This window comes from Lepisosteus oculatus, chromosome 21 (assembly GCF_040954835.1).
Source record: "Lepisosteus oculatus isolate fLepOcu1 chromosome 21, fLepOcu1.hap2, whole genome shotgun sequence".
NCBI classification, from domain to species: Eukaryota; Metazoa; Chordata; class Actinopteri; order Semionotiformes; family Lepisosteidae; genus Lepisosteus; species Lepisosteus oculatus.
Window position 1 is genome coordinate 574,406 of NC_090716.1, and position 14,371 is coordinate 588,776.

General features: G+C 55.0%; 1 protein-coding gene across 6 annotated transcripts in view; it reads right to left on the reverse strand.

The window, feature by feature from the left end:
* The window catches only part of LOC138224421 (collagen alpha-2(I) chain-like), a 69,236-nt gene extending 55,815 nt beyond the window's left edge, over window positions 1-13,421 (reverse strand). For 4 of the 6 annotated variants that reach the window (XM_069181647.1, XM_069181645.1, XM_069181646.1 and 1 more), the window contains exon 1: window positions 12,844-13,130. In XM_069181647.1, coding sequence (XP_069037748.1) covers window positions 12,844-12,877 — 34 coding nt within the window. In that variant the 5' untranslated portion in view covers window positions 12,878-13,130. The other 2 variants (XM_069181644.1, XM_069181643.1) reach the window with 2 other exon arrangements.
* Window positions 13,422-14,371: the final 950 nt, after the last annotated feature.

A 14,371-nucleotide genomic window follows, 5' to 3' on the forward strand; every position in this document is an offset into this window, starting at 1 on the left:
CTTCACACTAACACTCCCTCATCAGAGCTGGAGATACTGTAGACACTCAGTCCAGCTCCTCTGTAACTTCACACTAACACTCCCTCATCAGAGCTGGAGATACTGTAGAGACACTCAGTCCAGCTCCTCTGTAACTTCACATTAACAATCCCTCATCAGAGCTGGAGATACTGTAGACACTCAGTCCAGCTCCTCTGTAACTTCACACTAACACTCCCTCATCAGAGCTGTAGATACTGTAGACACTCAGTCCAGCTCATCTGTAACTTCACACTAACACTCCCTCATCAGAGCTGGAGATACTGTAGAGACACTCAGTCCAGCTCATCTGTAACTTCACACTAACACTCCCTCATCAGAGCTGTAGATACTGTAGACACTCAGTCCAGCTCATCTGTAACTTCACACTAACACTCCCTCATCAGAGCTGTAGATACTGTAGACACTCAGTCCAGCTCATCTGTAACTTCACACTAACACTCCCTCATCAGAGCTGTAGATAATGTAGTGACACTCAGTCCAGCTCATCTGTAACTTCACACTAACACTCCCTCATCAGAGCTGTAGATAATGTAGTGACACTCAGTCCAGCTCCTCTGTAACTTCACACTAACACTCCCTCATCAGAGCTGTAGATACTGTAGAGACACTCAGTCCAGCTCCTCTGTAACTTCACACTAACACTCCCTCATCAGAGCTGTAGATACTGTAGAGACACTCAGTCCAGCTCCTCTGTAACTTCACACTAACACTCCCTCATCAGAGCTGTAGATACTGTAGACACTCAGTCCAGCTCCTCTGTAACTTCACACTAACACTCCCTCATCAGAGCTGGAGATACTGTAGACACTCAGTCCAGCTCCTCTGTAACTTCACACTAACACTTCCTGAACAGAGCTGTAGATACTGTAGACACTCAGTCCAGCTCCTCTGTAACTTCACATTAACAATCCCTCATCAGAGCTGGAGATACTGTAGACACTCAGTCCAGCTCCTCTGTAACTTCACACTAACACTCCCTCATCAGAGCTGGAGATACTGTAGACACTCAGTCCAGCTCATCTGTAACTTCACACTAACACTCCCTCATCAGAGCTGGAGATACTGTAGAGACACTCAGTCCAGCTCATCTGTAACTTCACACTAACACTCCCTCATCAGAGCTGTAGATACTGTAGACACTCAGTCCAGCTCATCTGTAACTTCACACTAACACTCCCTCATCAGAGCTGTAGATACTGTAGACACTCAGTCCAGCTCATCTGTAACTTCACACTAACACTCCCTCATCAGAGCTGTAGATAATGTAGTGACACTCAGTCCAGCTCATCTGTAACTTCACACTAACACTCCCTCATCAGAGCTGTAGATAATGTAGTGACACTCAGTCCAGCTCATCTGTAACTTCACACTAACACTCCCTCATCAGAGCTGTAGATACTGTAGACACTCAGTCCAGCTCCTCTGTAACTTCACACTAACACTCCCTCATCAGAGCTGTAGATACTGTAGAGACACTCAGTCCAGCTCCTCTGTAACTTCACACTAACACTCCCTCATCAGAGCTGTAGATACTGTAGAGACACTCAGTCCAGCTCCTCTGTAACTTCACACTAACACTCCCTCATCAGAGCTGTAGATACTGTAGACACTCAGTCCAGCTCCTCTGTAACTTCACACTAACACTCCCTCATCAGAGCTGGAGATACTGTAGACACTCAGTCCAGCTCCTCTGTAACTTCACACTAACACTTCCTCATCAGAGCTGTAGATACTGTAGACACTCAGTCCAGCTCCTCTGTAACTTCACACTAACACTCCCTCATCAGAGCTGGAGATACTGTAGACACTCAGTCCAGCTCCTCTGTAACTTCACACTAACACTCCCTCATCAGAGCTGTAGATACTGTAGACACTCAGTCCAGCTCCTCTGTAACTTCACACTAACAGTCCCTCATCAGAGCTGGAGATACTGTAGACAAACTTAGATGCTCAGATATCCTGCACAGCTACGCTCAAAGTCTCTGCAGCAGTTCTGGGAGAGAAGAGCTTTGTTTAAACTGCAGTCTTTCGAAACACCTGTGAATAGTCAGAGTTTATTGACAGAAGGCTAACAAGTGTGAGTACATGAACTCTCACTGCCCACAGGGAAAGCTTGTTCACACCTATAGCAATGAGTGAGACTGCAGTCTCTCATTCTCTCATCTGTCATCTTCACAAGAACAGGGAACTGAAGTTGTTGCGGCTCTATACATACTGTACTGTATCTCCTCCCACTCTCCCCTGCTCTCACACTTCAAGGCAATTCAAAGAGCTTTATTCTCATGAACGAAGAATTACAGTGTTGCCAAAGCAGTAACAATGAGAAACATTTAGGACGCTAACATATTATTATGTGATTGTCAGAGGCTCCCTCTCTGTTCCGCGTGTTGTGACAGGAGATTACAGTGGGCTGCAGCTCTGGTGAGCTCCCTCCTACGGCAGGATTGGGACCTGTTGTTATTCTGGCAGGTGTGGGAATTCTGGGATGAAATCTATTTAAGGGAAGAATGTTTGTCTAATTTGAGAGTATTTCTCACAGTGCTGTGGTCACCTAGCCTGTCCTCTCTGGGCAGTCAGGTCTGCCTGTGTCCAGTCTCTCTGGCCAGGCTGTGGTCACTGAGCCTGTCCTCTCTGGGCAGTCAGGTCTGCCTGTGTCCAGTCTCTCTGTCCAGGCTATGGTCACTGAGCCTGTCCTCTCTGGGCAGCCTGGTCTGCCTGTGTCCAGTCTCTATGTCCAGGCTGTGGTCACTGAGCCTGTCCTCTCTGGGCAGCCTGGTCTGCCTGTGTCCAGTCTCTATGTCCAGGCTACGGTCACTGAGCCTGTCCTCTCTGGGCAGCCTGGTCTGCCTGTATCCAGTCTATGTCCAGGCTGTGGTCACTGAGTCCGTCCTCTGTGGGCAGCCAGGTCTCCCTGTGTCCAGTCTGCCGAGTCCTGAGTCCAGCCCTCACCCTCTCTGCGGCTCTCCCTCTCTTCTGGAGACTGACGGAAGCCGGAATGTGGGACAGACGGCTCTCTGCCGCTCAGGCTCCCTCGCTATTCTGTTTGCAGTTTCTATTGTTCTTTACTCATCCAGAAGAGATTTGTGTTTTATTCCTCCCTGGACAGAGTCAGTGTGAAGCAGCTATGCTACACTGAGCAGAGAGAGGGAGAGAGGGAGAGAGGGAGAGAGGGAGAGACAGTGACAGAGGGAGAGACAGAGGGAGAGACAGAGGGAGAGGGAGGGAGAGGGAGAGGCAGTTCTGTCACTCACAGAACAGGGGCTGCAGCAGAGCCTGGCACTGCTGGAGCAGTACTGTCAGACCTGGGCACTGACAGTCAATCTGGACAAGACCAGAGTTATGGTTTTCCAGAAGAAAGCCAGACCTCAGGGAAACAGGTACAAATTCACACTGAACAACAACACATTGGAGCACACATCCAGCTACATATATCTCGGTCTCACCATCAGCTCTTCTGGGAGTTTTGACCTGGCAGTGAAGGCACTGAGAGAGAAGGCACTCAGGGCTTTCTACACAATAAGAAGGTGGCTCTTCAACATCAACCCACCAACAAGAATCTGGCTCCAAATATTTGAAAGTGTAATCCAACCCATTGCCCTATACAGTATGGCAGTGAAGTGTGGGGTCCCCTCACAGACCAGGATTACACTCAATGGGACAAACACCCCACAGAAACTCTGCACATGGAGATCTGTAGAAACATCCTGCGTGTGCAGAGAAAAACACCTAACAACGGGTGCAGGGCCGAATTAGTTCAGTACCCACTATTGATAAACATACAGAAGAGAGTATTAAAGTATTGGCTACACCTAAAAAACAGCGACCAAAATTCCTACCACCACAAAGCCCTGCTGAGCCCAGAGCTGAGCCCAAAACAGAGCCCCCTGAACCAGCTGGTCCTGAGGCTCACTGACCTGAGCCACACCGACACTAACCAGCATCAGGACAGCACTGCTAGAGCACCACAACCCAGACCCAAGCACATCACAGCACAGATCAAACAGCAATATCTCACACACTGGGACACACACACAAACACAACATAAACTGGAATGCTACAGAACCCTAAACAGACGATACACACTAGCTGAATATTTGACCAAAATAAGAAACAACAAACAGAAACAGACCCTGACGAAGTACAGGCTCAGTGACCACAGCCTGGCCATAGAAACTGGGCGACACAGGCAGACCTGGCTGCCCAGAGAGGACAGGCTGTGCTCCCACTGCCAGCGGGGAGAAATAGAGACAGAGGTGCACTTCCTACTGCACTGTGACAGATACTCTGGGATTAGAGAAACATTCTTCCCTAAACTCAGAAATATAGTCCCAGAGTTCCCACACCTGCCAAAACCACAACAGGTCCCAATCCTACTGGGAGAGGGAGGAGGGAACTCAGTTGAACTGGCAGCCCAGTATGTGATCTCCTGTCACAGCCTGAGGAACAGTGAGTCTGTCTCACAATAATGCTCAATATGTTTACAGTATATGTTAATTATTTTATGATATGTCTTTGTTGTAAATGTCTGTAATATGTCTGTAGATTTTATTTTACTTTTTTTTGTTTTGTTTTGTGTTCATTTTATTATTTTATTTGCTTTGGCAACACTGATTGTACCCATCGGTCATGCTAATAAAGCACCTTGAATTGAATTGAAATTAAGGGGAGAGGGGGAGAGAGAGAGAGGAGAGAGGGAGAGGGGGAAATGGGGAGAGAGGGAGAGAGAGAGGGAGAGGCAGGGGAGGATAAAGAGGGTGTCCAGGAGGAATGAAAGGAGGGAGAGAGGGAGAGAGAGAGGGAGAGGCAGGGAAGGAGAAAGAGGGTGTCCAGGAGGAATGAAAGGAGGGAGAGAGGGAGAGAGAGAGGGAGAGGCAGGGAAGGAGAAAGAGGGTGTCCAGGAGGAATGAAAGGAGGGAGAGAGGGAGAGAGAGAGGGAGAGGCAGGGAAGGAGAAAGAGGGTGTCCAGGAGGAATGAAAGGAGGGAGAGAGGGAGAGAGAGAGGGAGAGGCAGGGAAGGAGAAAGAGGGTGTCCAGGAGGAATGAAAGGAGGGAGAGAGGGAGAGAGAGAGGGAGAGGCAGGGAAGGAGAAAGAGGGTGTCCAGGAGGAATGAAAGGAGGGAGAGAGGGAGAGAGAGAGAGGAGAGGCAGGGAAGGAGAAAGAGGGTGTCCAGGAGGAATGAAAGGAGGGAGAGAGGGAGAGAGAGAGGGAGAGGCAGGGAAGGAGAAAGAGGGTGTCCAGGAGGAGGGAAAGGAGGGAGAGAGGGAGAGAACAGAGCAGCAGTCTGCTCTGTCAGCAGGGCTCAGTGTTCAGAACTCATCCACGTCTGAAAGAATTACTCCTGCTCCTCCCATCTTCCCTTCTCCTCTCGCTCTGTCAGCCCCCCAGCCTCCCTCTCTCCTTCCCCAGTCCCTCTCTCCCTCTCTCCTTCCCCAGTCCCTCTCTCCCTCTCTCCTTCCCCAGTCCCTCTCTCCATCTCTCCTTCCCGTCCCTGTCTCTCCCTCTCTCCTTCCCCAGTCCCTCTCTCCCTCTCTCCTTCCCCAGTCCCTCTCTCCCTCTCTCCTTCCCGTCCCTGTCTCTCCCTCTCTCCTTCCCCAGTCCCTCTCTCCCTCTCTCCTTCCCCAGTCCCTCTCTCCCTCTCTCCTTCCCCAGTCCCTCTCTCCCTCTCTCCTTCCCGTCCCTGTCTCTCCCTCTCTCCTTCCCCAGTCCCTCTCTCCCTGTCTCTCCCTCTCTCCTTCCCCAGTCCCTGTCTCTCCCTCTCTCCTTCCCCAGTCCCTGTCTCCCTGTCTCTCCTTCCCCAGTCCCTCTCTCCCTCTCTCCTTCCCCAGTCCCTGTCTCCCTGTCTCTCCTTCCCCAGTCCCTCTCTCCCTCTCTCCTTCCCCAGTCCCTGTCTCTCCCCGTCTCTGCCTCTCTCCTTCCCCAGTCCCTCTCTCCCTGTCTCTCCCTCTCTCTCCTTCCCCAGTCCCTCTCTCCCTGTCTCTCCCTCTCTCTCCTTCCCCAGTCCCTCTCTCCCTGTCTCTCCCTCTCTCCCTGTCTCTCCCTCTCTCCCTGTCTCTCCCTCTCTCCCTGTCTCTCCCTCTCTCCGTCCCCAGTCCCTGTTGCTCAGCTCAGAGTCCTCTCCCCCTTGCCTGTGCCTGCTCTGTATCCCTCGTCAGTGCCAGCAGCCCCCTGCACGGATTCTCCTCCACCTGACCTTGACAAGCAGACTCCTGTCTCTCTCTCCTCCCACTCTCCTCTCCGCTGCTGGCGGACCTGAGAGAGCAGGAGAGGAGGGAGAGGAAGGGAGGCAGCGATGAGCAGCAGGCTATTTCCAGCGAGGGAGAGCGAGCCAGCGAGCCGGCGAGCTGGAGTGAGAGTGCCCAGGGCATGAATTACTCTGTGTGTGTGTGTTTAATCACATCACTCATCTCTGACAGAACAGCACTGATGCCTTCAACCAGCACTGGGACTGTAGCTCCTATTGTAACAGGAGTCCTTTTACAGTAGGAGCTACAGTCCCAGTACAGTAGGACAGTCCTGTTACAGTAGGGGCTACAGTCCCAGTACAGTAGGACAGTCCTGTTACAGTAGGAGCTACAGTCCCAGTACAGTAGGACAGTCCCGTTACAGTAGGAGCTACAGTCCCAGTACAGTAGAACAGTCCTGTTACAGTAGGAGCTACAGTCCCAGTGCAGCAGGACAGTCCAGTTACAGTAGGAGCTACAGTCCCAGTACAGTAGAACAGTCCTGTTACAGTAGGGGCTACAGTCCAGTACAGTAGAACAGTCTTGTTACAGTAGGGGCTACAGTCCCAGTGCAGTAGGACAGTCCAGTTACAGTAGGGGCTACAGTCCCAGTGCAGTAGGACAGTCCTGTTACAATAGGGGCTACAGTCCCAGTACAGTAGGACAGTCCTGTTACAGTAGGGGCTACAGTCCCAGTATAGTAGAACAGTCCTGTTACAGTAGGGGCTACAGTCCCAGTGCAGTAGGACAGTCCTGTTACAGTAGGAGCTACAGTCCCAGTACAGTAGGACAGTCCTGTTACAGTAGGGGCTACAGTCCCAGTATAGTAGAACAGTCCTGTTACAGTAGGGGCTACAGTCCCAGTGCAGTAGGACAGTCCTGTTACAGTAGGAGCTACAGTCCCAGTACAGTAGGACAGTCCTGTTACAGTAGGAGCTACAGTCCCAGTACAGTAGGACAGTCCTGTTACAGTAGGGGCTACAGTCCCAGTATAGTAGAACAGTCCTGTTACAGTAGGGGCTACAGTCCCAGTGCAGTAGGACAGTCCAGTTACAGTAGGGGCTACAGTCCCAGTACAGTAGGACAGTCCTGTTACAGTAGGAGCTACAGTCCCAGTACAGTAGGACAGTCCTGTTACAGTAGGGGCTACAGTCCCAGTGCAGTAGGATAGTCCTGTTACAATAGGAGCTACAGTCCCATCAAGCTCCAGGACCTGGGACTGAACACCTCCCTCTGTAACTGGATCCTGGACTTCTTGACAGAACGTCCGCAGGTGGTGAGGGTGGGCACCAACATATCCTCTACCCTGACTCTAAACATTGGAGCCCCCCAAGGCTGTGTGCTTAGCCCTGTCCTCTACTTCTTATTTACCCATGACTGTGTCACCAGGCATCACTCAAACTCCATCATTCAGCTTGCGGACGGTACAACAGTCATCGGCCTGATCACAGATGGTGAGGAGTCTGTGTACATGCAGCATGGTGCCAGGAGAACAGCCTCTCTCTGAACATCAGTAACACTAAGAGATGATCGTGGACTATAGGAAACACCAGGGAGGAGATCACACACCTATCTACATCAATGAGACTTCAGTGGAGAGGGTCAGCAGTCTTAAATTTCTGGGAGTTAACGTTACAGAGGACTTAACCTGGACCCAGCACACCAACACCGTGGTCAGACCAGCACGGCAGCGCCTATTCTCTCTCCGCAGGCTAAAGATGTTCGGCATGCCATCACATATCCAGGCCAGCCTCTACAGGTGGACTATTGAGAGCATCCTGACTGGCTGCATCACTGCCTGGTCTGGGAGCTGCTCCGCCCGGGATCGCAGAGCACTGCAGAGGGTGGTGAAGTCAGCGCAGCTCATTACCGGCTGTGAGCTACCAAACATCCAGGACATCTACTCAGCTAGACGTCTGAAGAAGGCCAGGTCCATTCTCAAGGACCCCAGTCATCCCAGTCACAAACTGTTTTCCCTCCTACCATCCGGTAAACGGTACCGAAGCATTCGGTCCAAGTCCAACAGACTACGGAACAGCTTCTACCTCCAGGCAATAAGACTGCTAAATAGCCAACCTGCAGCTCCTTCAGCAGATCACCTGTGATGGCTCCATGGACACAGTTTTCACTGTACTGTGCACACTGCACCACCTGGACAGAATGTACTGCAGAGACGCTGGGCACATCGCAGCTCTATTCCTGTTGAGTATTGTCTGAGGTCATCTCACTCAATTTCTATCGCACTGTTATCTATTATTATGTCACCTTCTTTTGTAACTTTAATTTTGTGTTTTGAAACCCCCTCCAGTGAGCTCGTAGAAAAGACATTTCACTGCCAGCAACCACTGGTGCACACTGTATAGTTGTGCATTTGATAAATAAACTTTGATTGATTGATTGATTGATTGTCCTACTGTACTGGGACTGTAGCCCCTACTGTAACTGGACTGTCCTACTGCACTGGGACTGTAGCCCCTATTGTAACAGGACTGTCCTACTGTACTGGGACTGTAGCCCCTACTGTAACAGGACTGTCCTACTGTACTGGGACTGTAGCCCCTACTGTAACTGGACTGTCCTACTGTACTGTTATTATACTCTATATATTTCACCAGGGGATCCATGAATGACTGGGCTCTGCTGTCCCAAAGCCAGACTTGGCCCGCCCCCATGTGCAGCTGTCGGTGTGGAGCGAGCCGGTACTGTGCAAGGGGGCGACGGGCCGGACAGAGACCGAGCTGCTGGGACAGTCGTACGCGGAGGGCAGGAGACAGACGGGGCTGGGAAGGATCAGCTGGCAGCAAGACATCCAGCTGCAAAACTTTCTTTTTAATCCGATTGATCTTAATGGAATAAAACGGGACTTTTTAACATGTTTATTCAATTATGTCTAAGTGCTTCTGGTGACACAGCCTTCCAGTTCTGAATTATTTATTTATTGGTATTTCTTGAGCTTTGTCTCTGTTTCTCTGTTCCTCTGACACCTGTTCTGTTCTCACAATTCTCTTTCTCTGGCTCCCCTCTTGCCCCACTCCTCCCCTCACTCACCCCCTCCTGCCCCACTCCTCCCCTCACTAACCCCCTCTTGCCCCACTCCTCCCCTCACTAACCCCCTCTTGCCCCACTCCTCCCCTCACTAACCCCCTCTTGCCCCACTCCTCCCCTCACTAACCCCCTCCTGCCCCACTCCTCCCCTCACTAACCCCCTCTTGCCCCACTCCTCCCCTCACTCACCCCCTCCTGCCCCACTCCTCCCTCTCACTCACCCCCTCCTGCCCCACTCCTCCCTCTCACTCACCCCCTCCTGCCCCACTCCTCCCTCTCACTCACCCCCTCCTGCCCCACTCCTCCCCTCACTCACCCCCTCCTGCCCCACTCCTCCCTCTCACTCACCCCCTCCTGCCCCACTCCTCCCTCTCACTCACCCCCTCCTGCCCCACTCCTCCCTCTCACTCACCCCCTCCTGCCCCACTCCTCCCCTCACTCACCCCCTCCTGCCCCACTCCTCCCTCTCACTCACCCCCTCCTGCCCCACTCCTCCCCTCACTCACCCCCTCCTGCCCCACTCCTCCCCTCACTCACCCCCTCCTGCCCCACTCCTCCCCTCACTAACCCCCTCTTGCCCCACTCCTCCCCTCACTCACCCCCTCCTGCCCCACTCCTCCCCCTCACTCACCCCTCTTGCCCCACTCCTCCCCCTCACTCACCCCTCTTGCCCCACTCCTCCCCCTCACTCACCCCCTCCTGCCCCACTCCTCCCCCTCACTCACCCCCTCTTGCCCCACTCCTCCCTCTCACTCACCCCCTCTTGCCCCACTCCTCCCCCTCACTAACCCCCCCTGCCCCTCACTAACCCCTCACTAACCCCCCCCGCCCCTCACACTAACCCCTTCCTGCCCCTCACTAACCCTCTCCTGCCCCTTCCCCCCACCTCACTGCCCCCTCCCCTCACTAGTGAGGGGCGGGAGAGGGGCAGGAGAGGGTTAGTGAGGGGCAAGAGGGGGTTAGTGTGAGGGGCAGGAGTGGGGCCCCCCTGTCCCCCGATCGCTCTCACAACAGCAGCACGTGCTTCTCTGGAGCAGGAGTGGAGACTAATCGCTTACTGTCTCACTCCCTTGTTCCCTCACTCCCTCGCTTCCTCACCACCTCACTGCCTCTCTGCCTCACCCCCTCCCTCAGTGCCTCTCTGCCTCACTCCCTCCCTCAGTGCCTCTCTGCCTCACTGTCTCGCTCCCTCTCTGCCTCGCTCCCTCCCTCAGTGCCTCTCTCACTCCCTCACTGCCTCGCCCCCTCCCTCAGTGCCTCTCTGCCTCACTCCCTCCCTCACTGCCTCTCTGCCTCTCTGCCTCCCTCCCTCCCTCAGTGCCTCTCTGCCTCCCTCCCTCCCTCAGTGCCTCGCTCCCTCACTGCCTCTCTGCCTCACTGTCTCGCTCCCTCTCTGCCTCGCTCCCTCCCTCAGTGCCTCTCTGCCTCTCTCACTCCCTCACTGCCTCGCCCCCTCCCTCAGTGCCTCTCTGCCTCACTCCCTCCCTCAGTGCCTCTCTGCCTCACTCCCTCCCTCACTGCCTCTCTGCCTCACTCCCTCCCTCAGTGCCTCTCTGCCTCCCTCCCTCCCTCAGTGCCTCGCTCCCTCCCTCAGTGCCTCTCTGCATCACTGTCTCGCTCCCTCTCTGCCTCGCTCCCTCCCTCAGTGCCTCTCTGCCTCGCTCACTCCCTCACTGCCTCGCTCACTCCCTCAGTGCCTCTCTGCCTCACTGTCTCACTCCATCACTCCCTCTCTGCCTCGCCTCCTCCACTCTCCTTGTCTCGTCACAGCGATGATCTCCCAGCTCCCATGCTCAACAACAAGCACATCTCACAGTCACAGGGAGACACAGGGGCAGGGGGAGGAGACACAGGGAGAAACAGGAGAGCAGTCACAGGGAGACACAGGAGAGCAGTCACAGGGAGGCACAGGGGCAGGAGAAGGAGGAGACACAGGGAGACACAGGGGCAGGGGGAGGAGACACAGGGAGACAGGAGAGCAGTCACAGGGAGACACAAGGGCAGGGGGAGGAGACACAGGGAGACACAGGGGCAGGGGGAGGAGACACAGGGAGACACAGGAGAGCAGTCACAGGGAGACACAGGGGCAGGGGGAGGAGACACAGGGAGACACAGGAGAGCAATCACAGGGAGACACAGGAGAGCAGTCACAGGGAGGCACAGGGGCAGGAGAAGGAGGAGACACAGGGGCAGGGGGAGGAGACACAGGGAGACACAGGAGAGCAGTCACAGGGAGACAGGGGCAGGGGGAGGAGACACAGGGAGACACAGGAGAACAGTCACAGGGAGACACAAGGGCAGGAGGAGGAGACAGGGACAGGAGGAGGACACAGGGAGACACAGGAGAGCAGTCACAGGGAGACACAGGGGCAGGAGAAGGAGGAGACACAAGGAGACACAGGAGAGCAGACACTGGGAGACACAGGAGAGCAGACACTGGGAGACACAGGGGCAGGAGGAGGAGACACTGGGAGACACAGGAGAGCAGTCACAGGGGCAGGAGGAGGAGATGCAGGGAGACCCAGGGGAGCAGAAACTGGGAGACAGAGGTGCAGGAGGAGGAGACACAGGGAGGCAGGAGTTAGGAGCAGGGGAGAGTGGGGTGGGACAGGAGACAGGAGACAGGAGAAGGGGGACACAGGGAGAAGTTCAGAAACACGAGGTTTGCCAGAGCTCGACAGCCGAGCAGATCCACGCCCTTACCCTAACCCCACGCCACGGCGCGTCCCTCCAGGAAAACACGGGCACGCAAAGCACGCCTCCGCCGAGCTCCAGTCACGCCGCGGCGGCATCGCGCAGCGAAGCGCTCGGAGAGGCGCGACCTTGCTAGCCCGGAGCCCGGAGCCCGGAGCCCGGAGCCCGGAGCGCCGAGCTCGGTGCACAACAGGTAGCCGCGCCGGCGCACTGAGCCCTGAGCCCGCGAGACTCTGAAGGACGGGCAGAGGGGCACGAGGACACCGTGATCGCCGAAGATGTGGCTGCAAAATGTCCCGGGAACAGAGGACGATGGGGTCACTACTGTCCGTGTCGGTGCGGACAGACGATGGGGTCACTACTGTCCGTGTCGGTGCGTGAGCGGAGACTGTACGCGCTTTCATCAGGATACAGGTGGCGGTGACAATTAATCACAAAGCGCCCAACACTTACAAATACACGCACTGCCTGCTGTCACACCTGCACACACAGCTACACAACACGCACCGCCTGCTGTCACACCTGCACACACAGCGACACAGCGCGCTCTGCCTTCCCGCTCACAGCTACACAACACGCACCGCCTGCTTTCACACCTGCACACACAGCGACACAACACGCGCTGCCTGGTATCACACAGCTACACAACACGCGGCTGCCTACCCGCTCACAGCTACACAACACGCGCTGCTTGCCGTCACGCACGGCTACACGAACACGCGCTGCCCGGCATCACACCGCTACACAAACACGCGGCTGCCTACCCGCTCGCAGCTACACAACACGCGCCTGCCGGAGTCACGCACCGCTACACCCGACGCGCTGGCCGCTGCCTCTACCTCTGCCGCCGAGCTCCTCCGTGTTCAGATGCATGGCTCCCGGCTGTCCGTGCTGCTCGGGCTGTGGCGCGGCTCTCGCTGGCTTCGCCCCGGGTCCCACCCGCCCTGCGCTGCTCGCCGCCCTGGGCTCCGGTCGAGCGCTGGTTCCAGCAGCCACGGGACTCGCTCACTGCCTGCCGTCGTGCGCCTGAGCGCTCGCTGTGGAGTCAATAAAACCGATCATCATCATCATCATCGCTCTCATCATCATCGCTGGAAACGGATCCCCCTCTCCCTCTCTCTCTCCCCCACACCTCTCTCTCGCGCTCCCTCCCCTCCGTGTGTGTGTGTGTGTGTGCGTGCGTGTCGTGGAAAGAGACGTTAAGGCAGAAGGAAGGAGGGACGTCAGGGGCAGAGACGGGCGTGTGTGTGTGTGTGTGTTTGAGCGCCGGGAGCGGAGGAGACGACAACATCAGATCGCACAGCGGCGCTCACGTCAGCGCAGCCGGCAGGAGCCGCACGCGTGTGCGCGCCACAGGTCCCCGGCTTCCCTGCCCACGGGGCCGGAGCCGCGGCAGGTGCGTGGACATGGGGGCGGGGGCTGGCAGGTGTCTCCCTCCTGTCGGCGGCGGCAGCAGCAGCAGCGCACACGAGTAATTAAGAGCGAACTCGGGAGAGACGCGCCGCCCCAGCGGCTGACGGGCGCCCCCAGCGGCGCAGAGCGGCGGCGCACGGCTGCGGGCTGGCGCAGGCGCAGGACGCGCGGGCTGGCAGCCGAAAGAAGCGCGGATCTCTCAGCTGAGAGAATCACAAGCCCTAAGGAGACGAGAGCAGTGAGCTGTACTGTACAGTACCTCACTACCCTGCTCAGTACTGCACTGTACATCACTACACTACACAGTATTACACTGTGCCCCACTATACTGCACAGTACTGCACTGTACAGCACTACACTACACAGTATTACACTGTGCCCCACTATACTGCACAGTACTGCACTGTACATCACTACACTACACAGTATTACACTGTGCCCCACTATACTGCACAGTACTGCACTGTACAGCACTACACTACATAGTATTACACTGTGCCCCACTATACTGCACAGTATTACACTGTACAGCACTACACTACACAGTATTACACTGTGCCCCACTATACTGCACAGTACTGCACTGTACAGCACTACACTACACAGTATTACACTGTGCCCCACTATACTGCACAGTATTACACTGTGCCCCACTATACTGCACAGTATTACACTGTACCCCACTATACTGCACAGTATTACACTGTGCCCCACTATACTGCACAGTACTGCACTGTACATCACTACACTACACAGTATTACACTGTGCCCCACTATACTGCACAGTACTGCACTGTACAGCACTACACTACACAGTATTACACTGTGCCCCACTATACTGCACAGTACTGCACTGTACATCACTACACTACACAGTATTACACTGTGCCCCACTATACTGCACAGTACTGCACTGTACAGCACTACACTACATAGTATTACACTGTGCCCCAC